We start from the raw sequence: 25975 nt of genomic DNA, 5'->3' as shown, positions 1-25975 counted from the left end.
CAACACGCGAATAAAAATAAAGGCCATGTCTACCAATCTGAATTGCCTCAGCTCATCAATTCATGTGTAACTCAGTACAAACTGCAGAGAGACGGTGGGAAAAGTCACCAATTCTGGGACTGGGGCTGCCACTTGTTCAAATAATCAAGCTCAAACAAATCTAAAAACTAAATAAAATTCCACGTGCTTAGTTAAACACTACAACACCACCTCATTAATAATATAGTCATCTTGTGAACTTCACAGGGATATTTTCTCGCAGCTGTAGTGACCTCTGGTTGGCTGTTTGTTGTATTGAGAGCAAAGTAGATGCGACACTTTCATTGTGAATCTTAATCTCAGAGTGGTGCATTTTCAGAACATGGAATAAACAAGAAACCCTCCCTGAATAGAAAATGAGAAATGAGACAAAGACCTCCAACAGCTCTGAAATAAAAATGAAGCAGGTAAAACGTAAAACCCGGAGTCATGCCGAGTCAATTTTCTGATACTTTAAGGTTTGAGGAGGGCGACAGCTGCTTTTTACAAATTGACCAAACGGTCTCATCTTTATGACTTTGTTATTTCCATGTGCTCCATCTCAGCTGTCTTCAGCTCAAACATCAGGTTATCACCTCACGTCCCAAAAAGCTTGAAACCCCCCCCCCCCCCCCCCCCCCCAAAAAAATGAAAGCCCTAAGACATACCAGAATGACACCGATGTTACTGAACCGCATTAAAGTTTCAGGCGAAAAATGTTCAGAGAACGAAGACAATCTGCTGCAACAAACTCACGTCTTTGATGAGAAGGGCATGCAGCATGACATCAGTGAGACCGTTATCCTGCAGAGAGGAGAGCAGTGATGGCTCCTGGAACACAAACACCGTCACCACCTCCGTCGCTGTAAGTAAAAAAAAAAAAATCAAGACAAGAGCAGAGGACACATTTTAATCCACAACACTGGAAGGATACGGTCACGTCCACATTTTAGATAGTGTTTTGAATGAAAAGACTGTGAAAAGTTGCTGGAGAGGGGAACAATGGACTCACCCAGAAGGAACAGTGATGGGCCATAATATTCTGCATTACTGATAATGTGCTTGAGTGAGGTAGGCAAGGACCCATCCATTACTGCAGGAAGAGGATTACAACACATACATAAGCCAACATTTGATACAACGAAATGTGCAGACCATAAAGAATATGAATTGTTTCAAGGTCTACAGAATTTACTTTTAAGGGATTTGATGTGAAAAGGGAAAGAAACGCTCACCGTGGCGAATGCCATCAGAAAAGGCGGGGTCCTGGATGGCTTTCTTCAGGAAGTTCAGCATCGACTTCAACAGAGCTGCCCTCTGAGGGATGCACTGCATACCTATAGAAATGGTTTTAGAATTAATATGACAGTGAACAGTTTTTTTTTTTTTTTTTAAATCAAGTGTTTTTCGTTGGATTAATGTACCTGCACGAGGCGCGTTAGCAGTGCTGCCCTGTGCTCGGTGCTCTGCCTCGGGTCTGGAACCAGATGATGTTGATGGTCCGGGGCTGCTTTCCATGGCAACTTCTGACACTACAAGTTCCATCATTTAAATATGTTAAACAACTGCTTGAGGAGTGTCAACACCTTGGCAACAATGGCAGCGAGCATCATAATTAAAAGAAATTAGAGTCTTGACTTCTGGCTTGTCTCTTTAGTCTCTTAAATCAAGAAATTCTAAAAATGGATTCAACAAGATACTCATAACTTCTTGAAAGTCCCAGACTCTTTCAAGAAGATCGGACGCCTCAAGTGGGACTGAAAGGGTGACACTTTCAGTCCCACTTTGCAGAAGCTCAGACGAGCTACAAACTGTACGACAACTTAAGGAGACAAAACAGATTTACGACGCGACTGCAGAGTCTGGTGCATTAATGATGCCCGCATGCTTCAGTCGGACATGAGCGCGTTACTATTTAGCAACCAAGTGCTGGATGGAAGCCGCCGCTTCAGTTCATTACTGGAGGTGAATCTGACACCGTCTTCTGTTCACTCCCTCATTCACTTCATGCTGTGCATTTCGAAGGACTTTTCTGTCCACGACACTTCAAGAAAGCAGATATCTCATTTTGCCTTTCCGTCTGGTTATTCTCCTGACATCTTTCATCAACCATTGCACCATTCTCAGGGAAAGTCAGGAGACTTTTGTTGAACGCAAACTAAAGCGTCTGACTCATAGCTGCACTGTGTTCTGCAGTGCAGCCACAATTAGGTGATTGTGTAAGCGCAAAGATAAGCACATGCAGAATTCTTTCCAAGAAAAGTGCACAGTATATTAATGTGACAAGCTGCCATATTTTAACTTACTCTCCATGTCAGTGTCCATGTCCTCTGACTCCACAGTTGCACTGGGCCGCTGAATCTTTGGCTTGATGACAAAAGGGCACTCTTTCCTCGACAGGTCCACCTCGTGCTATTTATAGAAAATGATTGAGTAGATGTTTGAGAGATTTTGTGGCCGAAAGTGACTGTGGCAGGAATGTAGATGTGCATATGCAGTGTATAATCAACCTCTAGCCTGCAGATGAAAATGGAAAGGCCGCTGTGAGACTGAAAGGCAGCCATGTCAAGGTTGGTGATGAGGTCCACGACTCGCACTGCTCTGGTCACAAAGGTGATCTGATCCTGCTCGTCGCCCAAGAACTTGATCACCTACAAAAGCAAAAAGCAATTAAACACATTTGTTGAAAAGAAGAAAAAAAAAATATATATATATAGTCGACAATATACAACTGAAAGTCAAAGATACCTTGAGCAGGGCTTCCATCATGCCACAGGAGACCAGGGCTTCCCCTCCAGCGTCGTAGCTGGCCAAGTGATAAAGGAATGAGAACAGTGCAGTGGCAAACTGGTGTGGGTACGGCTCCATCAGGGGATCTGAGGAATGGAAATCAAAAGTCACCAAACCCAATTTCAAATCGATAAGCCTCCGAGCGAGAATTGTACAAAAGTTCTCACCGATCATCGCTTGGATACAGTTGCGCACCAAGACGGGAAGGAAGCCGTGGTAGGAGGCGGTACCAGTACAGTCAATGATGTTAGACAGTTTGGGCGTCCTCTCCAGGTGGACAATGGACGTTAAAGTGCGCAAAGATGCTGCCTTGATATCCTGACAAAGATATTTATGTGTTATGACACGCCTTTAAGACGCAGAAATTCCATGGACTACCAAACCAAAGCTCTAAAAATCACCAATTGACATTTCTTACCACAAGTTGTTTGTCTGTGATCTGCAAGACGTCCACGAGCTCCTCTATCAAGCCGTTATACAGAATACTGTTGGCCGACTCTTGAAGTGCATTTGAATACACTGCAGAAACACAGGAGCCGTCAGTACATGAAATGTGGTATGACTCCAGTAACATTGGACGGGAGAATCCGTTTGCTCACCGAGGATTGAGATGGCGTGCAGTCGGGCCTGCACAGCCTGCAACCTCTTCTTGTGATTTGAAAAGCCGTGAGCCAGTCGAATGTGTGTGAACAGAAGGGTCTGTTTGTCTTTAGGGATGTTGTACATCACTGTCAGCGACTCCATGATCTCAGATGGGCTCTCAGAAATCTGAGAAGAATACAGAAATCCAAGAGTAAGGTCGAGAACGAAATCTGGCACTGCTCTGGAAATAATGAGTTCGATCATCGGACAATACCTTGTCAAGCTGCTCGATGTGAATATAGTGTAGTGTGTTACTACTTGTCTGTTGGGCAAAAAAAAAGAACAAAAGGAGGAATTAAGCAGGTGGTTCATACACCAACAATGAATTACAAGTAGATTAGATAAATTCTTCATCTTTACCTTCCTCTCCACTTTGACTTCTGGGCCTGGTTCGGCGTAAAACTCAAAGTGCAGTGTGGTGGCACTGGGAGGATATTTCTGCTTATCAGGGGAAAAAAACACAGTAATGCTACTTCAGAAACACACTCAAACTAAAAATGTGTCTTTAAACAGCGTCGGGTTGTTGACGATGCCACGATGTAACATTTCTTACTGTCATAGGCAGATCTCTGCAGCATTCAGCCAGACCAAAGCCATTCTCCTTTCCTCCCCAGCTCTACAGAAAAGAAGAAGAAAAAGACCATAAATTCAACCGTTCTCTCTGTTGAGAGGCACCTGGAATTACGTTAAAAACAACAACACCAGACCTCAGCCAGGTGCTGCAACCGGGCCAGGAGAGGCGTCCGTTTGTCCGATCCCAGTCTGGTGATGTAGTTTGAACGCTTACTGAACACGTACAGAAGGTTCAGCACAGAGAGGACTACCTGCATGTCGCATGATGCTAACAAGGTGGTTAAGTGCTGAAAAAAGAGAGAAGAGAAAAAAGAAAAAAAAATTTAACTCGTGAATCTGACAGTAAGAGCAAACAAGTCGTCAACACGTGCTTGTTTCCAGCCTACCTCTATGGAGCTGTAGAGGTGCCGAGAGAAGCTATACTCAATGAGCAAGGCTGTGAAGTTAAGCACTGCCAGAAGCAAGGCTTTGAGCTGTCCGTTGTCTGGACGGTCACACACCAGCAGCCAGGACATGTTCTCCACCGTCTGGCCCGCATCACAGAGAATGCCATCAAAGCGGTCCAACAGATCCACCCAATGGTAGAGCTCACACTGCGGGAGAAGAGGAAAAATGTCAGCGATCAGTCGGGTAAAGGTGAGGCATCCGGGACGTTCATATTTTATTCAAAACGACGCGATGCAGCGTTCTTAAAACGAGAGCAACCCCGAAGCAAGCATGACAGTTTTCCTAAATATACCCAATATATGAAATCTCCGCCAAAACAATCAATACATAAACATTTGGTCTTTTGCCCATACATCATGTTGATCACACAGATACACAGCACGATATTCGTATTGCCGGAAAGTGAAAGTATTTTGTCCCTTTGAAGCTAGATAAAATATAGAAATACTAATTATTTCCTAAACAACTGAGGACAAAACAGGAAACAATTGGTCTCAACTTTATTCACCAGTATAATTTCTATTCAAAGTCTGAACATTGCAATGTCTGGATCAAATCAGCAATGCTCCATGTAAACTTGGCAGGTTATGTGGAATAGCCACTGTGCATTTAAAGTTATCTTAAAGACAACACAGCAGTACTAAACATTGTACAACACCAGGAAAGGGGAAAATTATGCAGTGTTGAAATGCATTTTAATACCATTAGTCAATATCTATGTTGATCTTAGTCAAATAAAGTACTACTATAAAATAAATCAACACGAATTTGATGCCAAAGTGTGTCCACGATGCCACGGCGCTGGTCTTTTCTTTAGGTTTTACCTTGCCAATATTCCATGTCTTGATGTGTTGTAGTTCAACCAGCAGTTGCTCATCACTGCATGCTTTGAGCTTCTCTATGAGTACCCTGCAGTCGGCAGGCTGTGGAGAAACATACAAACATTTGTCAGAGAGGACTTCCTCTACCACCGTCCATAAACACAGTACGACAATCTTTAGTGGCACTGTGACACAACAACATGGTAAAAGTCTTCACAGATGAAATGCAGTGGCCTGCAATAATCCTTTATTGCTGCAGAGCAGAGCCAAACAAATATTCATACACTAAACTGAGATTTATCAGAACATTAAAATGCTCCAACTGTCTTTCAGGCTTTGAATAATCCTATGTTTAATTAAATGGAGAGAACACTTGTGGGGTGGAATTTCTCAGTTAATCTAATCTCATCTCAGAGTAACATGGTTATTATATTTGCAAACCAAAATATCGTGCCATTTGTCTCACTGCTGCACCTTATTTCCTAATGCAATTATGAAGAAAAATGTTATTATGGCCCAGATTACCATCTAGGTGAATCCTGTTTGTGCCACAATCTGTTGCCCAAAGGGCGTTTATAACAAAAGGAAAACAGTAAAATAAAGCATTTATCAATATTTGGGAATATTTCAAACATACAACAGGTCAAAGTAAGAAATATTTTGTACTTAGGTCTTCCACTGTATGTAAATCATTTGGGCAAAGCTCCCATTCGCAGCTCCAATCACATTAAGGTGTAGAGATAATAAACCACAGAGCAAGTATAATGAATACTCACAGCTTCCGTTGGGGTTTTCTTTAACTTGCTTCTGTCGACCTTCATTGTCGATAATCTGTTTGCTGCTCCTGTTAAGAAATGTCAATGTCAGCCATAAAGCAATGTGACAACGTAATTCATAAATTCTGTGTGTTTTGCTGTGAACGACATCCTTTCAAATATGAAAACAAACCATGTAAACACTCACAGGCATTTCAATGTAAATATTTCTGAATACCATAAAGCTTTAAAGATTGTGTACTTACAGAAAATTATTTGGCAATTCCCACTCAACAGCATGTTCCAGTCACATTACCTGAAAAAAACAAAACACACACACCATCAACAGCAGCTCACAAGGTGACAATACACAGACATTCCTCCATTTGAGGACAATGGTTTATGAAACATGGTTCACAATATTGCAACAGATAACGCTCTGGTTCACTTGGCTAACATCCAGTTTTTAATATAATGTGTAAAGATTGCACCCCGAAAATTAAGTATAGAGATAGATATTTGTACAAAATGTACAAAAACCATGTCTGCAAAACAGCAAAGGGGAAACGTCAAATCTGGAGAAAACCGCTGAGAAAAGTAAAGATTCCCTCGGCAGCTGCCCAGTTAACAAACGGCTAGTCAGATCACCAGTTTAAAATGTGATAATGAGAGTAAATTTTGCTCAGGTCTTCTAGAATTCTGCTCATCACAAAGCAGAGCAAGTCATTAGCCAGCGGCTAACTAGCGACATACGACATAAAGTTCATTCAGTTAGCTCGGCTCCCACTTACTGCTCTCAAACAGCTGCCTGATATTAAATGTATGAGAGGACGAGGCGAAACCTCGATTAAACACAAATCGGCTAAAACGAACGTTTTCCACCGTGAGCTCGAGCGACTTGACGATGACAGGTTAAAGTTACAGCTACCGAAGCTAACAGGCTACCGCCACCTCCGCTGGCAGCGCAGCGTTATTTACCCAACGTTGACGAGCCGCTTCCTCGCAAACGAGATAAGTTGACCGAGTGACTCACCGACGACACATCTGATAACGAGAAAGGGAACCGGGACAGTCGGTCAACATACCGGTGAAACGCTCGCTGCGGAGACGCCGTTAACCCCCCGACCAGCTAACGCCGAGCTACCGGTGTCGTTAGCGAACGATGCTGCCTTCCAACCATAACTCGCCGACCAGAAAAAGTCTGTTCAAGTCAAACAAGTGGCTCACAATAACATTTACGTAAAATCCCCGCGAGCACACGGCGAGCAGTTCCGACCCGTTTGTGGCACAGCTGTCACAGCAGACTTCACCGATCCGCCAGCCTGTCCTGACCTGACTCTTCACTAATTTAGGTCGGGGCTTGCGCAGGCCGCAGCAGAAGCCCGCACAACCGCACTCCGGCGTGGGGTGGGAAAACGGAACCGCAAGCGGTACCTGGCGAGCAGCCACGGGGGAGGGGGGGGACGGTAATCTGAGAAATACCTGGAAACGGTGCGGTCACTTTGTTCGTGCCCGGGGCCAGCCGCGTCTCCACCGGCCACACAGCCGCGGCACGCGTTAGCAAGCGGGCTAGTAGCAGCCGCTAGTTGAGCAGCGAGCTGAAACGCGGAATAAGTCGCTGAATCATTCCCCGACGCCTCGAACGTGACGCTGCGACTCGGCTTTTTGGGGGGGTTTTCGTTCGGGGCGAACGGATCCACCGGCTACCGGATCGGCGACTGGACCGCGATCAGCCGTCCCGGTGTGCTAACGTATCCGCGCCTGTTTCCATAGCACACTGGCTGTTGGCACAGTCATCATGACTCCGGGTAGTGTGCAAAAAAAGTGAACGCCGCTCCGGCTGGAACTGAGCGGCCACTGTTTGGACCGATGCAGTGCGTATTAATGCGTATTAATGCCGGCCAAAGGGCCTCAAGACGAGCGCATCCTATCAAATAACCCAGTTTGTGGCATCCGTCAAGCCTGGAATACAAGCAACATTTAACTTGATGGATCAATTTGAATAACATTTACAAAAAATTGGCATGTAGATAAGATAAGATAAGATCCACCAAGCTATGGAGAATAGAGGTAGAAAATAATATTTCCAAAGCCTGGTAATGCATGACGATGCTGAGAAGCACTATATCACATCAGATTTAGTGCTTTTCAGTATTCTGCATAAAAAACCAGCCCAGATGCATGTAAAAAAAAAAACCCCTGCTGAATCTTATATATTGAAATGAATTAACCTGCATCCAGGCTGATTTAAGATTGTGAGACATGCTGCTGATGAACTTGAACCCAAGTTTAGCGCCAGGGTGCAGGACAAGAGGCTATTCTACACAAGAGTCATCCAATGTACAGCTGATGAATGGAAGCCATTCAGTGAATCCAACCAGGAAGAAGAAGAAGAAAAAAAAGTCAAACTACTAAAATAACCCCCAAGGTGGGATACTGTGGAATCTTGTCATATGAAACATCAGCAGTGGTCAACGTGAAGCTGCATTATAATCCATCCTCTTTTTAATGCACATGAGTTATTCTCGAACGAGCAGCTTCAGAAACAAACAGGTGACACATACCAGAAACTGCTTTGGTTCAAAAGCTCCACCATGCTCGTCCTTGGTTCACTTTTTGCAGCTTCTCCAAAAACAATCTGAAAATACAAAACAGCGGGTGAATTTGGTGAAAGAGAAACATCAAACAGCTTGTTCGTCGTCAGAGCTGCCAACAGGCACGTTGAATACGCAACAGTTCTAGTCTGCAAGCTTCAAGGATAACATCTTGCAACATTACATATACTAAGTATTTTACTTTTAATCTTTAAGTAAAAGCCCAAACACAAACGTGTACCTGGTGTACTTTGTTTGCCCCCTGACACAAATAAACTCTTGTTGTCACTAATAGGCATGTGCAAGTCTTTCTGGTCCTGCTGAGCATCGATTACAAAATGTGCATTATTGCTCGGGGTGTTTACTAATAATCCTATTTCCAAAGTCAACATTGTAAAATGAGTGGAGCAATAACTCTGCCATTTTAACTTTTGTCCGGACATGCAGCAGTAGAAGCAATCAAACCAAAAGTGAAACATCGGGCCGCGTCTGTCTGACAACATCTACAACGATCAGAGGTTTTCATGACCCTCAACAGTACAATATGAGAATCGAACAAGGTCTGTGTAAATATGTCATTTTACTTCTGGCGATTCGAATTGGACTTGTGGCACTGGTGCACTCTTCATTGCTGTCAAACTGATGATCAACATTGCGTTTGGCACGCCAGCAAAGGGTTCGCCGACATGATTTCATTACAAAACAAACACGAAAACTCAAACAGGAGTAATCGGCTAACGTGTCCACGTTTCATGTACTGGTGTCATCAGATCGTCAGTGATCTGAGCTCATGGGAGGGACAGAAATGACACTGACTCACTCTGCTAAACTTACATTTAAATACCTCCAGCTCTGCTCACTTGGTTTTGCTTCCCAAGACTAATGAAAGTGAATTATATTGCAAGTGAAAAGGACACACACCAAAGTCGTCATGCGATTATTCAACATCAATGCTCGGAGTGTGTTACTGACCCACCAAATTAACACCAAAGTGGAATAATAACAGTCAGAGGAAATTACTATGGCTTAGGGTGTGTGCATACTTGTCAGGTTTGATGCAAGGAAAACAAACTCTGATGCAACTTGCTGCATTAATGTGATGAATTTGTGGACGGCAGCATCCAAACTCTGGTGTGTGTGTGCTTCAAAAATAGACCAGTTCTAATTAAGTTTAAAGACAGCGTGGACCGGAAACTCAGATAAGAACCAAACACAGGATGAGAACGTCTCAGCAGCACATTGTGCTTAATGTGCGCAATCGAGGAATTCCCAGTGTGGCTTTAATGCCTTTATATATATATATATATTTTTTTTTATAAGCTGTTGCTTCGTGGCTGAAGTGCATTTTATTATAATTGCCCAATACACAGAACAGCCATAGAAGTTATGTGGCAGAAAATTAATCACAGCAGCTGTCTGGTAGGTTTCGTTTTCCATCTTTTCGTAAATAATCAAAAGACGTCACAGTGATAAAGTCAACCGAGCTTCAGTTTTGTGTTTTTGCCTCTCCCTTTTAATCTAGATGAGAAAACAGTACCTGTATAAACGATACTCTAAACACATTTGTAATCTGCCGAGTTAACTGGAAGCACAAGGAGTGCAGGTAAAGCTGGGCTCACTGACGTATGTGTGTTTTGATAACTTGTGTTTTTTTCCAGTCAAATAGATCCGAGCCTCAGTGACGTTTGTCACCACAAATGTCAAAACATGGACATTCAAATGACGGAACAAAAAATGACGTTTTCAAAATAAACAAACAAACAAACAACCCCACTCCGTCAGGTAAGTGAAAAGTGGGTCAAGCACCCGTCTCCCTGTCGCACCTGGATCCAGACTGCAAAAACTTTTGACCTCAGGTAACTTCACGTGTTCATGGAGAGTTTCAGTGTTTATACTGCAAGGTATGCAATTTTCTTAAAAAAAAAGAAAAAAGTAAGTGCTCAAATAGATCTTTAAAATGAATGGAATGGAATATTCGTGCCAAGCCTCTGCTTCAAGTAACCTTTCTAGATCACATGTCTGTAGGCGAATTATTAATCCCTTCTTCGAGGAAATTAAGTTGATTTGATGACAGTTTGAAATGGCTCCCTGCGTAGTCCGCGACGAGGCGACGGTGGCTAACGTCTAGCAAAGTTCAGGGTTAGTTTATTGACGCAAGATGAGATTGTAAGCAGTTTAGAGCTTCAGATTAAACCGGAAAAGTGACTAAAATTTCAACAATTGTCTAAGAGCAGAAGAGAGAGAGAGGGAGAGAGAGAGGAGGCGCCGAGTGGGAAACAACTTGTAAAGAGGCGCAGTGAACCGGAGTGTGTGTGTGTTTTGTATGTATATATAAATATAAATGTATATACGTGTGTGGGACAGAGCTAACGGGCTAGCGGTGGGAGCCCCGCACAATGCACGCATCGTGCATTGTGCGGGGCTCCCACCGCTAGCCCGTTAGCTCTGTCAGAGCCCCGCACAATGCAAACGATCCTCCGTGGGATCAGCGCTACATTAAAAATGGCGGTTTACACTGCAGAACATCCGTACGTTACCCCAGGAAAAAAGGACGCCACTCGGCGGCCCGTGGCGCCGCGACGAAGCCGCAACTGGGGACGGTGGCCGTGGCCGCGCAGAAACACCGGACGCCGGAGCCGCGGGACCCGCGTCGAGGGTGCCGGGGGGTGAGTGTTCGTGCCTACCTCGGATGCGTGTTACATTCGCTTCTCCATCTTGCACTGAGCGGTGGGACGGCGGCGGGATCTCGCGAGAGTACCTGCTCGTGCCTTCACGCGACGGCACTCCCTTGTAGGAAAACAATGCTCGCGCGGTTTGACGCGGAGATGGTGAACTGGTATTTCCAGTCGGCTGATCACATGTGCAACACAACTGACTTTTATATCAAATCAAACTCATGCAATCTCGTGTGGGGGGAAATAAATAAATATATATAAATATATATAGCTGAGATTGTGAGTCATTAATATTAGGACAATTAATTTATTAGCTATCTATCGATATAGATATATGGATATAGATGAGATTATGAGAAATTAATATTAGGACAATTTATTATCTATCTATAAATATAGATATTGATATAGTTATAGACATTGATATACATATATAGATATAGATGAGATTGAGTCATTATATTAGGACAATTTATTTATTATCTATCTATAAAAATAGATATTGATATAGTTATAGACATTGATATATATATATATATAGATGAGATTGAGTCATTAATATTAGGACAATTTGTTTATTATCTATCTATAAATATAGATATTGATATAGTTAGAGACATTGATATAGGTATATAGATATAGATGAGATTATGAGCAATTAATATTACGACAATTTATTTATTATCTATCTATAAATATAGATATTGATAGTTATAGACATTGATATAGATATATATAGAGGAGATTGAGTCATTATTAGGACAATTTATGTATTATCTATCTATAAATATAGATATTGATATAGTTAGAGACATTGATATAGATATATAGATACAGATGAGATGAGTCATTAATATTAGGACAATTTATGTATTGTCTTTCTATCGATATATAGTTATAAACATGGATATAGATGAGATTGAGTCATTAATAGGACAATTTTTTATTTTTTTATTAGATGATCCTAATTCTGACTTTAAAATTAGAATTAGATTAATATTTAAAATACTTTTATTCCAGGTGCCCTTAATCCTCTTCCATAGGTAATAGAATAATAATAACAGGTGCATGTAAAACAAATACAACACACTGGATTTTTATTTTCCCTCTTCGGTCAGAAATATCTCCAAGCAATTAAATCGGTTCAGTTTAATTCAGTATCTTCGTCACACTGATGAAGTCACTGAAAGTGCTTGAAAAAGAGGCAAATGTCTCCCAAGAAATTTTCAGAGACATAAGTGCAATTTTAACATTGTGTAATAATTATTAATAATTAGGTTCCTGTGCATGTTTTCACAAATCTCCCCTTACAGAGTTCCACCCAGTGTCAAACACGTTTCAGTTCAGGGGCCACGGAGTCCAACTCCATCTTGAGTGGCAGTGAAACCTTCTGGTGCAAAATACAGTGAAGTTGAAAAATGCTAATTTCATGGCAGCATCACCAGCTCCGCAGCAGCTCAGCTCTCACTGTTGAGTTTTTAAGAACTAAGATCATGGGCGACAGGCCTTCTGCTTGACATCTCAGTCTTCATCAATAAGTCAACTTGATTTTGCTGCACCTACGGACTCGGGTCTCGTTGTCCTGCGTCTGCTACGCTTAATAAAACACTGCTACCCCCACGAAATAAAACCCCAAACATTTGGTGATTTTAATATAATACAAAGTCCAGTCAGTGTGTTCTTTGCAACAACATCCCACGGGCCAGTTTGGGTCCCTGTGCCGTACGTTTAACACCAATGACGTAGAGTCATTGGTGTTAAATTGAAAAATGTTCAACTTTATGCACACACAGAATTCAAAAGGATATTTCAAAATAAGATCTTAAAATATTTGATACATCAGATGTTTTTCCTGTTTTTATTTTTAAAACAAGCCATAATTCTATATATATAGAAAAACTGTGAAATAAAACAATTCATATTTCAATGTGATTTATGTAAAAACGGTAATTAACGTAATAAAAATACAATAATCCTGAGTAAGTTTGGGCCCCACCAAATTAATCGGACTCTTACTTGGCTCACCACCATGTCCCATCAGCTAAAAGAGAAAAAAAGTTTAAAATATAGAGACAGATTTACGTGTAGATCTGTGAATGTAACATGGACTGAGTACATCAGTTTCTACACAAGCTTTCTACTTCAGGCGATTCGGTGTTCCTCGAAAGAAATTCAATTAAGAAAAGGAAATTTTGCCCAGGGTCAATTTTTATCTTTTCCAGGTCGTATTTAAACATCATGTTTAAAGCACACAGTACACGTCAACAAAAAGAGTGAATATCAACAATATAAAACTAAATGAATGAACTTTAACATGGGCTTTTTTTTTTGCAGCACACTTCTGACACTAACAAGACAACATGAACTTAACATGACCATTACTGCATACAAATATAAAAAAAAAAGAACTATTTCAGTTATTTCCCCCCCAAATACAGCAATGCTTCATGTACAAGTTATGTTACGAAAGTTGAGTTGTTGGGGTTTTTCTTCCTTTCCTTTCTTTAACTATAAAAGAACTTAAATTACAACATTTATTTACAAAATTCAGATCCTGCAACTTCACAATGTTTTCACACAGTTAAATCTACACCTCTCGTCTCCACACTGGATTACTAGTACATTCTATGGTAGGAAAGCACATCTCTACATGTGACCCGGGAAAGTTGCCCACGCCGACAGCGGGAAACTAGTCTCTGTATTTTAGATTCTTTCTGATTTTCCAACGTTAGCTATATAAATTACAAATATTACAAATATTTACAATGACAACTTAAAACGGTAAAAAAGTCTAACAAAGCAGTGGATAATTATTTGTTCCTTCCTTCCTTTAACATGTAAGTGGTTTAAAACCGAGGACAGGCGGTGAGGTGGTAAGAACATAAGAACAGGAGAAGCGGCGGGAAGATGCTGTTCTGTAGAAATAAATAGAAAATGAATAAATTAAATCAAACTGTCTTTTTGTCCCGGCATTCATTTAGGATTGACTCCTTGACTGAAAGCTGCAGTGCTGGGAGGGGAAAACGTGTTCTGCAAACACCGGGGGACAAATTTCTTCAAAGAATTTACGTTGCACACTTTGTTTCACTCGCGCAAAAAAGTCAGTAAGTGCTCGCAGATGTCTTTTTAATTGTTTCGCCACCCAAAAGTAAAGTGGTACAAAATGCTAGAAACGTGTGTGTCGGCGTCATCGTCGAGTATTCAAGCGCGGGATCGAGGACTATAACAAATACTACACATTCTTCAACTACATTTTATTAATTTTTTTTCCCTTTTAAAAATATGTGACGAACAGTAAAACGTATAAAACTTTGAATGGAATCCTATCGTCAGTGTCAAATCTCAGATGGGGCGAACGAATCTTTTCCCTCGGGTGCTTTGTTGACGGTTCCAGCTGTGCCTCCGCCAGTACCTTAATGCAGATGTGGACCAGTGGGGGGGTCGGGGAAGAGCGACTGGTGTCGGACAAACATGAAGTTGATGACAAGTGAAAACGGTAAACATTTTTTTTTTCTTCTTCTTCCTAGAGTACAAAATATAGATTACTATCTCTATTTCCTTCAGCCCTACTTCACAAAGGCCTTTGCTCCACTCACACTAAGTCTACAGCCACGTGTCCGTCGTCTCTCACAAGAGAAGTTTCCCGTTGCGGTGAATTTTCAGGATTTTTCCGAGTCTCTGTTTCGCCGTCGCGAGTCCTTTCTTTGGACGTTTCCCTGAATTGGAGCGAAGAGAAACATTAGACGTACACAGTCACAGAAAGGCCAGATTGTAGTTGTATTATAGCTCGTCGCTCACCTTGCCCAACTCCCATGGCGCCTTGGCTGGCCAGGCCAGCGGGGGACGTGGCGGAGTGCGAGCTGCTGTTCTGCGGAGACAGGGAGGGTCTCCGCGAAGTGAGGAAGACGCCGGGCGCCATGGCGCCGCTGCCTCGGGGCCCCCCGGGGCCGTAGGGTCCGGGCCCGGCCGTGTATTCGTGGTCCAACAGACTGGCGGAGAAATAATCCATCCTTCTGTCGGGGCTGTCGTCCGCCGCCGACTCGGGGGCCGGCGTCGGCGAGGGCGGCGCCGGCTCGGCGGGGACGGGGGGAGGGGTGACGACGGGGGCGGGGGGACGCTGCTTTTTGGTGTACTTCCTCTTAGCGGGCTTTTGCTGCTCCTGAACACAACCACACCCAAAAAAAACCCACCAAAAAAACAAAACCATGAGGATTGTTTGTGCTCAACATCTTGTAGCTGGACTCCCACGCCTCACATTCTCACACTCACTTGTTGAGCCAGCTTGGCAGCAGCTGCAGCCAGGCCGGTCTCTACCGAGGCCACTCGGGCTCCTTCTCTTGCCGGGCGCTCCTGCTTTGGCAGGGTGGGCATCACCCGGGCTGGAAGGGCACACAAGTGCTCAGATCAACTTCGGGACGCTGAAGAGGAAAACCCCCTTTGGCGTTCGACTCGCGTACCTTTCGGGCTCCAAGGCGTGTCGTCCCAGTTTTTCTTCCGCTTCATCTTAGTCTTGCTGGCGTGATCTTCTTCGTCAGACTCCAAGGATGGGTAAACTGCGAGGGAAAAAAAATCACTCTGTCAATAGAAGGACTCGCTAAACGCCTGTGCTTTTACCGCAAACTCATTTCAGTTGAGGGGCCACATCAACCTAACCTGACCTCTGGAGGGCCAACAAGTCAAACAGAACATATTAAACTGCAGATATGGACAAATGTTAAAGTCTTTCCTTCTTTTGATCCTTTTGTAACTGCAAGAATTTGCCAGTTTATCCTGAAATTTACATTTAAAGTCATCAAAAAACTAAAAATCCTCAGTCACCTGTATCTGGATATCATATTTTTATTCAGGATTAAAACAATTTGTCATCATCTGGAAATTTTTTTGGAGTTTACGTGTCTAAAGTATCACTTCATATAAATTGGACGCCTTTATTGTGAAAGGTGTTGCGTCATGTGACCTCCACAGACGCATTAATTGATTCTGACCAAGGCCGATTTTGAATGCCATTTTTGCCAATCTAGTGTTTTTAGATCAGCTTCTGTCAGTTTTCATATTTATACTTAAAAAAAATAAATAAATAAATTACATGGCGGGTCGGTTCCGGCCCCCGGACTGCATGTTTCACACCCCTGCCGTAAGTGCTTTGTGCAGCAGCTCACCATATTCGGAATCTTTGAAGCAGGTTCCCAGAGTCTCCTGCTCGTCCGGACTGTCGTCGTCGCTCAGGTGACGCGCCGGCCGCTTGATGGGTCGTTTCCCGGGCCGCTGGATGACGGGTTTCTTCTCCGGGTTCGTCTTTTTGACGCCTCCCGTCACCCACACGGCCCTGCCACCCTTCTCTTTGACGACGCCCAGGCCCTCCGTCAGGCCTCCAGAGATGGACAGGGGCGAGGAGGAGGAGGACGAGGACGAGGAGGACGGCGGATTGGCCATGGAGAGCATCCCCTGGATGGCGTCGCGGGTGCTGGGAGACGCCGGGGCTTCCTCGCTGCGAGACGCACACAGTCGCCAAATCAAAACCCAGGAACCCCAGAGGTTCGACGCCACTGACATTTTAGCCGCTCCTCACCTGAGGGTTGCAGGGTCCAATCCCCCCACCTGCTTGCTGGCCTTTAGTAAGTCCAGGATGCCTCCTGCCCCTCCCTTCACGCCGTGAGCAGCCAGCGCCTCTTCATCAGTGGTGTAATCCTCCTGAAGACCAACGAGAAAAGGCCCCATTGTAGACGTAATAACCCCGCCTGGTCTGATAAATGAGTCTTTGTCGATTCACAACACTTAGGATGTAAACAACAAACACATTTGAGCTCTTCTCATTTATTGCTTTTATTAAAAGTTGTTGATGTCGCTGGGCAAAGTGGCAAAGTGACAGAACCGGGAAACGAGTGAAGAGAAGACAATCAATAAAGAGCAAATCAAATCATTCACATTAAAAAAGAACTACAATTCTTAACTGAACTTATATTTTAGTTTGAACAAACCAAATACAAGCCGATTCCCTGACAGGAAACAGTGACGCACTGCAAACAGGATGTGGAACGTTTGACCAGCAAAGCACAATAAAGTCAACGTATCTAAACCGAGGCTGTCGCACTAAACTGTTATCGATGTTAATCGTTACAATTTCCCTGAATTACTTTGTATATATTCTCTTTCTTCAGTTGAGCTCGACTCCAAGGTTACAACTGTTAAACGGTCCAACGCCGAGAACAAGACACTGTGATCGGAAAATAATCCCTCGCCTGGTGAGGGACTTTTTCAGTCCCTGTAAAAACAGGCCAGCAGTCAAACACCAGCACAAACCTTTTCACCCGTCTGTGCCAGAGCAGAGCGAGTCGTATGAAGGTGGGAAGTGAGCGTTGCAGTGAGAGTGGAGGATGTAGTGAGGTGGGCAGCAGCGCAACACCACATTAAAGACGCCTTGAGATAGTGTGAAGGCTCGTTTCTGTCACTTCCTGTTAAATACATAATCTATGATGCATCATAAATTCATGACGGGTCCGGTTGTGTATGATTGATGCTGTGACATTATAATACGTCACCTACAAGGACCGAGAGGTGAAAATCTGTTATTGATATGAAATGAACCATGTAACTCGAGCTAACGGCTCAGAAATGTTTCCGTGAGAACCGGCGGCTCTTATCAATCATAATCTCACCTCGATGTCAAAGTCCACCTCTCCTGGCTCTCTGATGCGATTCGGGTCGGAACAGGGTTTTGCTCTCGGCAGCTTCCGGGGAAGACCTGAACGTACGGAACAGTTTTCAGCCCCCCCGACAAACGCTAAATCGTTAACCTGAGAAAAGCTCACTGCACCCGCCACGCTGTTAATGTCTTACCGCTTAATTTCTTTTTCTTGCTGGGCCCGGCAGCCTTGCGACGCGGGGGCGGCGTCTCGTCGATCTGCAGCTCGTCTTCAGACTCCAGGTCGGACAGACTGGAGCCGTCTCCGGCGAGATGCTTGTAGCTCCCGGCGCTTCCCGCACCATTTCTGCCGCCATCCTTCTTACTAAAGCCAGAGACAGAAAGTAAAACCTCCCGAGACGGATTACAACCAGGACGTCCCGAGAGCGAGACAGACGTTGCAGCTTACCCCTGGATTTTTCCATTGGTGAGCACAAGTTTCAGTTTGCTTTTATTGAGCTTCCCCTCGAACTCTTCCAAGGGCAGGTCCAGCTGTAAAAGACAACATCGATTCCAAAAGGCGAAAAGGTTTAGAAACAAAAACAACAACAACCACCACCACAGGAGTTTACACGACGCGCACCTTATTCTTGTGTTTGTTTTTTCCAGGTTGAAACTTCTTCAGTGTGTGTTTGGTGTGGATTTCAATGAGGTCCATTTCTCCCGCTTCTGCCTTCAGTAGCGCTTTCTGACTCTTCTTCTTGGTCGCCGGGGGTCCCAGACCCCCGATCACCTCCTTGGGCTTGGGCCCTTTCTTTTTTCCAGGCGGGCGTCCAGAGTTCTGGGCGGCGGTCAGAGGAGCCTTGGACAGCGGGGAACCGGGGAACTGAGGGCCGGTGCGACCAATGTTCTGCTGGAAGATGTCCTGACATAAAACGGAGGATTGATTAGACACCAGTGGCAGAAAAAAATCTAATTCAAATAAGAAATTCAAATGCGTTTACCTCAACCAGACGAATCTCCTTGGCCAGGTCTTTGACGAGGGTCTGAGTATTGATGGTTTCTGGAATCTCCACTTCATGCTCTGGTAGAGCCTGAACGTAGGAGGACAACTAGATGACGTCTCGCAAAATACTTTACCGAGGTACAACAGTGATGAGTTACAACGGCTGTGTATAGCAAAACATTCTCACTTTAAAAAAACAACTACCACCTTAGCTTGTAAAAAGACGGGGGTAAAACAAGCACAGGTTTGAAATGATGAAGAAAAAGTACCAGCATGTTTTAACTACCGACAGTGAAATATGTCACGAGCAACAGTTCACCTCTTTACGAGTCCAGCCGCGGAAGGCGTTGTTCAGAGCTTTAGCTCCATGAACCAGATACGTTGCCGGGTGTCTGCGATTTTCTCTCAGACCTTTTATAACACAACAAACACACACACACACACACATAGTGGGAGTGATTAAAACAAGCCCAGGTCATTTAAAGCACTCGCATTAAAACCCCAACATGACCCGTGTCAGACTGATGGGAGTTTCTCACCTCTGAAGGTATCGAGGAGATGCTTTCCAACATACCAGCACACCGTCTCAAAGTTTGGAAAGCGGAACAAGTCTGCCGTGCTCAATCTCTTCTCTATCTCATATGCTCTGTTAAAGAGAGAAGCACAACAGCCGTCAGACTTTCATAACTCCAACGAACCAGTAAGGTTTACTTCTTAGAGACGAAGGACGAGTCATTTTGAAGAAAAACTTAAACAAGATTGTAGCAAATGAAGAACTGCAGCAACGTGGAGACTCCATAATAATAGTAATATGAATTTCAACAGTAATGTAGTAAAAATCCCTTCGTAAACAGCATTAAACACTGATTCTATTGAAGAAGATCATAAAAACTGAGCAGAGAAAACTCACCTCAGTTGCATGTCAATGTTGAGACTATGCAAGAAGTTTCCCCCAAAGGCCAGACAGTCCACTGGAGTCAGCACAGCATGAATCCACCCTGAAAGAACAAACCGTTGTCTTTTATAATAGCAGCAATAAAAACTGTGACTGTACATGAACAGTTTTAGGAGTTTAAGTGTAGTTTTGTGTAAAGGAATCAGTGGAAACCAGCAGGAAGTTGCTCTTTAGCGCTTACCGGTCGGTATGAACAAGGTATTTCCCTGTTTGACGGAACACTTGTAACACATGTCGACCTGGTCACCAAAGAACATCTCATTCTGGCTTGATGAAGAGTTCCAGCGCTCAAACAGTGCCAGATTGGCCGCGGTGGGAGAAATCAGGTAGAAGATTTTCTCACCCTGAATGAAACGGGAGAGAAAGTTTATAGAACTGAACAGAAACTTTTTTTTTTTTTTTAAACATAACTGAATCCGTGCTCTCTCTCACCCTCAGCACATGGTACCACACCGAGGTTCCTCCAAAGTCAATATGGAAATCTGTGTAGCTGTCCTTCACGCCCATGAGGCAGTACTTCTGCACGTTGGGACGCTCGAAGACGGATTCTTCGGGCCAGAGGTTTTCCACCCAAGACAGTTTCCGTACAATCTTGGGAGTCTCCACCAGGTTTGAGAGCCTGAGACAAGTCCAGCACGTCTCGTTAAAGACCACACAGCTTTGAAACAAATAAGAACACAAAGAACAATCGGCACAGAGAAGATCTTCTTTATGCACCTGGTCTCAGAAAACTCCAGGCTGATCACATTGAGCACTCGGTCTCTGTTGGGGCTGTTGTAGTATTCCACAAAGTCTCCCAACCGCATCTTCATGTCACATTGGCGAGACACATCAATCACGTCAATCTCTTTATCCGCACCTGCGATTAAAACACAAGTCATTAAGGATCCTCCTTCAATTACACGCAACGATTAAAAACGCCATTATCTTGTCAAATGCGCGCCCAATTATATAAAGATCAATGTCTTCCGATGCAACGCTTTGTGCACCAGGGTCTTACCGATGTAGTGCTCGACATCATTGACGCCGAACGACGACGGCGGAAGAGTCATGCCGAGGCCGTCTCGCCGTAGTACCATGACGGGAACGCTGAACGAATGCTCTTCCAGAAACTCAACCGTCAGCTGGGCGCCCGACGGCTTCAGCAAGACTTCATCCGCACTGGCAAAATAAATAAATAAATCACACAAGCAGATATGTGAATGAGTGATTAAACTATGAAGGTGAAATACGTCAGCTGAGAACATTTGATGATTCAATTACAGCAAAACACAAACTTAATAAAAACATAGAAAAGCACCGAGTGAGAAAAATAATAAGAGATGGATAATAACCACTCACTGAACATAATTCACCTCACATCCTGCAGGTGAAGAGCATTATGGACTCTTAAGTGGATTCGGAGACACTTACTTGGGGAACGTGCGGCTTCGTAGCTCGCGGACGAACTGCGGACTGCCCGTCTTCACCGGCCGACTCGGGTCTCGTCCCACAGCGGCTCCTCCGTCCGCCTGCTTGTTGCCTCCGCGGCGTTTCCGCACTGAACCAGTAGAGACGGGGAAAAATACTGACATAGCGAATGTTGGCAGAACGATGAACTACGACCCGACCTTACAGTGTGAGGAAGAGTGGTTAAACTTATAATGTGGCAACTTACTGACAGAGGGGCCGTGTGTGACCTGACAGTTCGGGCAGTGATACAGGTCGATCTCCGCCGCTTTGTCCTCCTCGACTCCAACACAGCTGGACGGGAAAAGGTCCGATTTATCATTTCCAAATACTTAGCGACTTCAACAATCATGCAATACGACACTCAAACGTTTCCTCAGATACTCAATGTAGTGGGGGGGGGGAGAAAAAAAATAGAGTGAAAATAACCTACCTTCCATGAAACCAGTCCTGACAAATGTCACATTCGATCATGAAGCGTGTCACATCGTATGGAAGCCGGCACAAGCAGTACACTGGCACTGAAGCCATGTTCAGTCTGTGTGGTCCAATCCGAAAGGCTTCACCTCTTCAGTATTAAAGCAAAGTTACTGTTCAACTGAACTCAAAGTCACTTCTGTTCCAGATCCCTGCAAGTGACACGCATGACCTCCGGGATCCTGTTGAAATCCTGTTAAAAATACAAGAACAGAGCGAATTTTGTATTCATTTTTTTTTTCAGGAAACGTGACAACAATGCAAAAGTAGCACGGAAATGATGAGTTACAAACAAACCACATAAACCAACAACAGCTGCAAGAGGAGGAAAAAAAAGTTCAGTCAACTCGCTGCATGACAAAAGTCGCTACCGTATCCAATTCGCATCATTAATCTTTAAACCATATAGATATAGGCAAACTGAACAAAATCTATGAACAAGTAACAAATGTGTTGTAAAGTCGGAACTAGTTTGCATATGAAAAACAGCAGTAATCAGAAACGTCAGTTACGATGTTTGTAAACACGGTGCGCTCAGGGAATATTGCGCTGCTAACGCTTTAGCCGTTAGCACGGAAGCTACCGCGTTAGCACGGGAATCAAAATATGTCCTAAAAGTGATCACCCATTCGAGTCGCTACGACTGCGCTAGGTGTTTGCACAAACACGCACCAAAAGCCTGCACCAGACCAGGGGATTTTTCTGACGAACAACGTCGATCTGTTCGAAGCTCGCAACTCACCGATGTGCAGCCGCGGCTGGGCCCAGCGTCCGAAAGCCGTCGTAATCCCCACGCAAGCTCGAGGCTTTACGGCCTTATTATGCAACGTCAATTAACAACAATTTCTTGCCACCACATTGTTTTGTTCATCAACTTTTTAATGGCCGAATTGCGAGGCCGAGTCCAGAAGTTACCGCTGGACCCGAGAAATGAAAACCCCGGGCGGTTCTAAGCGAGCACAATCACAACAAATAACGGAGCGTTGAACCGCATCAACGCCATTTCAAAGGTAGGAACGTCAGACCGTTGTTCCCTGTTTGTCCGCCGCGCCGTGGACAATAAAGTTGCGACAGTCAAAAGCGAAGAAGAATTCAAAAAAATGGTTGTAGAAGATGGGTTCAAACTGTAACCATCATTTTCTTACTTGTAAAACACGCATTCACATATATGTATTTACAACAACAAAAAAACTCGATTAGAATGAAAAAAGTACAAATGAATGGAACTCTAGTATTATTCTATCAATTATTTATTAGAAAATATAAATATGTGTACATAAGGCAAAGCAAGGGACATGTATTTTTCTGTCACCATTCAGACACAAGACAATTTACAATATTTTACAGAGAAATAAAAGAAGTACATTAAAGTAAAGCAATAAAGAATCTTAATCTGAAGCGATTAAGATTATGAAAAACAAAGTGATTAAGAACAGCACATTAAGGAGAACAAATCAAGTGAAAGCCATACCAAGACAATGGTACTAAAATAAGAAACATATCTTGTTTAATAGAATAGGGGTTCTCAAGTTCCTGCACCAATGTGCATTATGTCTAACGACCTCTGTATGTATATGTCTTGTTTAAATCTGTTACCTGTCAGTGTATTTTGTCAGGTCAACACGATGCTAGTGTTATTTTGAACATTGCATTTTAACACCAGTGTTTAGACAACAAAAACAATGGATGTCAATCTTTTAACACTTTAGGAAATGTTACTTTAACACCAGCTAGTGTGAACCGAGACACTTTGTGGTGTTAAAATGAACACAGGCCTTTTTACCTGCACTGTGCTTGTGGGCCTTTCTGTGAGAAGTTTGCATGCCTTCCCAATAAATTTGTTTTTTGTTCTTTCCACAGTCCAGAAAAATAATCATTTGAGTGAGTTGGTGCGTCGAAACCTTTTGTGAATGTGATTGCTTGTGACTTTATTTCTCTTTGTGTTTAGAAGACGGATGGATAAGCCTACTACTTAATGGTTGCGAGGACATCAGTGTAGTTCGGCACCAAACAGGAGCAAAACAAACAAACACAAAATTGTATTCTGATGTTTAACATCATTTATTTTGATTAGTTACAAAACATAAATAAAATCAACAGTTGAATTAGTTACAATTTACAGAGGCTAAATCACCAGAAACATACTTTTTTTTTTTTTTAATATCCTGATTTTTTTTTTTCTTTTGACCAAATGTATTTTTCATCATTGGTTCTCAGTCATGCCTTTTTGGGACTCCCCAGGTTTTTGCTTCATTAATGTTCATATATATCTTATCGTTCTGCAGCTCAGCAGGGAGGTTAGTCCATCTTACATCTTTACAAAATATTATTATTTTTTTTTTTTTTGTGGTTGAAAGCTGAAAGAAGAAGTCAAAACTGTTGACGAATGATGTGCATGTGACCTTGAACGACCCGGGCCAGTCCGGACTCAAGAGGTATATCAAAGCAGGGAGTCCCATGTAAACAGGGATGAAAACCAGTGTTTTTTCTAGTTTCATATAACCTCCGATTTATAGTGATGAGAACACAATTTTACAATTTATACAACCTCATTCCAAAATACAAAAATAATCTTTTATTTAATTTTTTTTTAATAACATTTTGGTAACACTTCAAGGACAAAGCAAGCTCCATATCATGAGTCATGATCATTAAGCTGTAGCTTGTTAGATACATGTTAGTATCAGACGTGACAGCACAGTATCTCACCTTTACTAATAATGAACTACATCTCTGCGAAGATGTGGGAAGTCTTGAAAAGCAACAGAAAAAAACAGAGAACTGTATGAATTCGTACTCTAAGTGATGCAGCTTCTGAGCAGCCATACCATGTAGCGTGGGCCGTTTTTCTTTGATCGTGTTTTTTTTTTCTTCAAAATCACATCTAGTGGTCTTTGCCTTCTGTAAAATCTCTGGTTTTCAGTGTCAATCCCTCTTTCATTCCCAAAACAGAAATGCTGCGTTGACTACGAGCTACTTTTACACCAAGAAAATGCATCGACTGGCTAAATGTACTGCTGTGCCAGTAATACAGCGTCTGCTGACGCATTACCCCGCGTGTCGAATAATGACGTGATTTTAGAAACCGAGGAACGGGAAACAGTTTTTGAGTTGAGTAAAGCTTTAGGAGAGCGCACGGAGCACAGTGCTGGCCCAATGTTTTAGCTTGTGGTCAATCCCCGCGGACAGGCGACGGTCAAACACTCGACAGTTCACCGTTGTAATAAAGGATTTGAACAACGCCAAACAAAAAACTGGAAAAAATGAGGCAAGTGAGGATCACACAACAGTGTTGGAACGGCACACCGACGAGCGGCGTGCGATCCAAGATCTCGTCTGTGTTTTTCGTTCCACGGGCAGCGGGAACATTTCCGTTCGAGTGAAAGCAGGATGCCATGGGACTACTACCACGACGCTTCGTCACACATTAAAAATATACACCCACACACGCACGAAAATTGCAGTAATTTTAAAAGGCAATGTGGGATTGACCCACATGGTTTCACATTAATCATTTAATAACTTGGCAGTTAGTTGTTGTTTTTTTTTTCTTTCTTTCTTCCTCTGAGCGTGACACCGATAAGATTTCAATATGCAAATTGCAACCTGAAAGCAAAACTGCGAAACGCGAGGGTGCATCTCACTACAAGCGAATTTGAATGGCGGAGGAGGTGCGAGCGGTTTGGACTCAGGCGAGACGGGTTAAAGTGGTGCAGGTCGTGCAGTCTCCGGCCCCGAGTGTGTCCGGGAACGCTCTGATACCCGTGAGCTGCAGAAAACAGAAGAACGATACAGATCGCCGTACTGCTGCGATGCACTTGGCGGTTTCGCGGCGATAAAGGAGGCCGGGTCGGGTTTTACTGGGGTCAGAACTGTCTCGGGTGCCGCTGTTCATTTGTGTCCACTGAAGCTTTCTGTGCTGTAGGCCTGTGTTTTTTAAAAAGGTCCTGGAAAAAAAAAAAAAATCCCGCATGAGCTTGGTGTTTGTCACTGTGCTTCTACAAAAATATCATATGCCTTACGAGACAAATCAATACAATACGTGCTGATCAATGTTGATGACCATTACTAATTGCACTTTTTAAAACTTGATAGTCCTTTCACTGTGAGCTTTGACGAGTTAAAACAAAACAAAACGAAACAAAAAAAAA

General features: G+C 43.3%; 2 protein-coding genes across 16 annotated transcripts in view; both read right to left on the bottom strand.

Moving 5' to 3' along the window:
• The window catches only part of huwe1 (HECT, UBA and WWE domain containing E3 ubiquitin protein ligase 1), a 34806-nt gene extending 23436 nt beyond the window's left edge, over nucleotides 1-11370 (bottom strand). For 10 of the 14 annotated variants that reach the window (XM_080497280.1, XM_080497269.1, XM_080497274.1 and 7 more), the window contains exons 1-20: nucleotides 11325-11370; nucleotides 8611-8684; nucleotides 6313-6362; nucleotides 6068-6135; nucleotides 5295-5393; nucleotides 4410-4616; nucleotides 4158-4310; nucleotides 4004-4066; nucleotides 3811-3891; nucleotides 3665-3712; nucleotides 3408-3576; nucleotides 3227-3327; nucleotides 2976-3126; nucleotides 2767-2894; nucleotides 2529-2669; nucleotides 2325-2430; nucleotides 1443-1550; nucleotides 1254-1355; nucleotides 1031-1111; nucleotides 775-881 (exon numbers count right to left, since the gene is read on the bottom strand). In XM_080497280.1, coding sequence (XP_080353406.1) covers nucleotides 775-881; nucleotides 1031-1111; nucleotides 1254-1355; nucleotides 1443-1550; nucleotides 2325-2430; nucleotides 2529-2669; nucleotides 2767-2894; nucleotides 2976-3126; nucleotides 3227-3327; nucleotides 3408-3576; nucleotides 3665-3712; nucleotides 3811-3891; nucleotides 4004-4066; nucleotides 4158-4310; nucleotides 4410-4616; nucleotides 5295-5393; nucleotides 6068-6112 — 1890 coding nt within the window. In that variant the 5' untranslated portion in view covers nucleotides 6113-6135; nucleotides 6313-6362; nucleotides 8611-8684; nucleotides 11325-11370. The other 4 variants (XM_080497279.1, XM_080497275.1, XM_080497276.1 and 1 more) reach the window with 4 other exon arrangements.
• A 2135-nt stretch (nucleotides 11371-13505) lies between these two features.
• phf8 (PHD finger protein 8) lies at nucleotides 13506-22843 on the bottom strand. 2 transcript variants are annotated; one of them, XM_080497397.1, is made up of 22 exons: nucleotides 22567-22843; nucleotides 21781-22017; nucleotides 21556-21641; nucleotides 21312-21444; nucleotides 20899-21059; nucleotides 20616-20757; nucleotides 20331-20517; nucleotides 20080-20242; nucleotides 19854-19941; nucleotides 19483-19589; nucleotides 19263-19354; nucleotides 18942-19031; nucleotides 18581-18862; nucleotides 18407-18489; nucleotides 18153-18322; nucleotides 17972-18057; nucleotides 16885-17006; nucleotides 16475-16803; nucleotides 15773-15868; nucleotides 15585-15694; nucleotides 15114-15474; nucleotides 13506-15031 (listed from the first exon to the last, which is right to left on the bottom strand). In XM_080497397.1, exons 2-22 carry the CDS (start codon nucleotides 21876-21878, stop codon nucleotides 14943-14945), a joined length of 3075 nt encoding a protein of 1024 aa, XP_080353523.1. In that variant the 5' UTR covers nucleotides 21879-22017; nucleotides 22567-22843; the 3' UTR covers nucleotides 13506-14942. The 2 variants fall into 2 exon arrangements, with proteins under 2 accessions (XP_080353523.1, XP_080353524.1); XM_080497398.1 differs by having other exon boundaries at nucleotides 21312-21438.
• Between the last annotated feature and the right edge of the window lie 3132 nt (nucleotides 22844-25975).

Source organism: Blennius ocellaris (assembly GCF_963422515.1).
Source record: "Blennius ocellaris genome assembly, chromosome: 5".
NCBI classification, from domain to species: domain Eukaryota; kingdom Metazoa; phylum Chordata; class Actinopteri; order Blenniiformes; family Blenniidae; genus Blennius; species Blennius ocellaris.
Note: the sequence above shows the minus strand (reverse complement) of the source record. Positions and strands in the feature narration are given on the sequence as shown.

Bases quoted from the DNA above. Each gene is read 5' to 3' on its own strand.
- phf8 (XM_080497397.1), bottom strand. From the start codon at position 21,878: ATGGCTTCAGTGCCAGTGTACTGCTTGTGCCGGCTTCCATACGATGTG. The intron at 21,060-21,311 runs GTAAGTGTCTCC...TTATTTTGCCAG, and splicing joins CGAAGCCGCACGTTCCCCAA to TGCGGATGAAGTCTTGCTGA. The intron at 19,032-19,262 runs GTGAACTGTTGC...TCCTACGTTCAG, and splicing joins GCGGCTGGACTCGTAAAGAG to GCTCTACCAGAGCATGAAGT.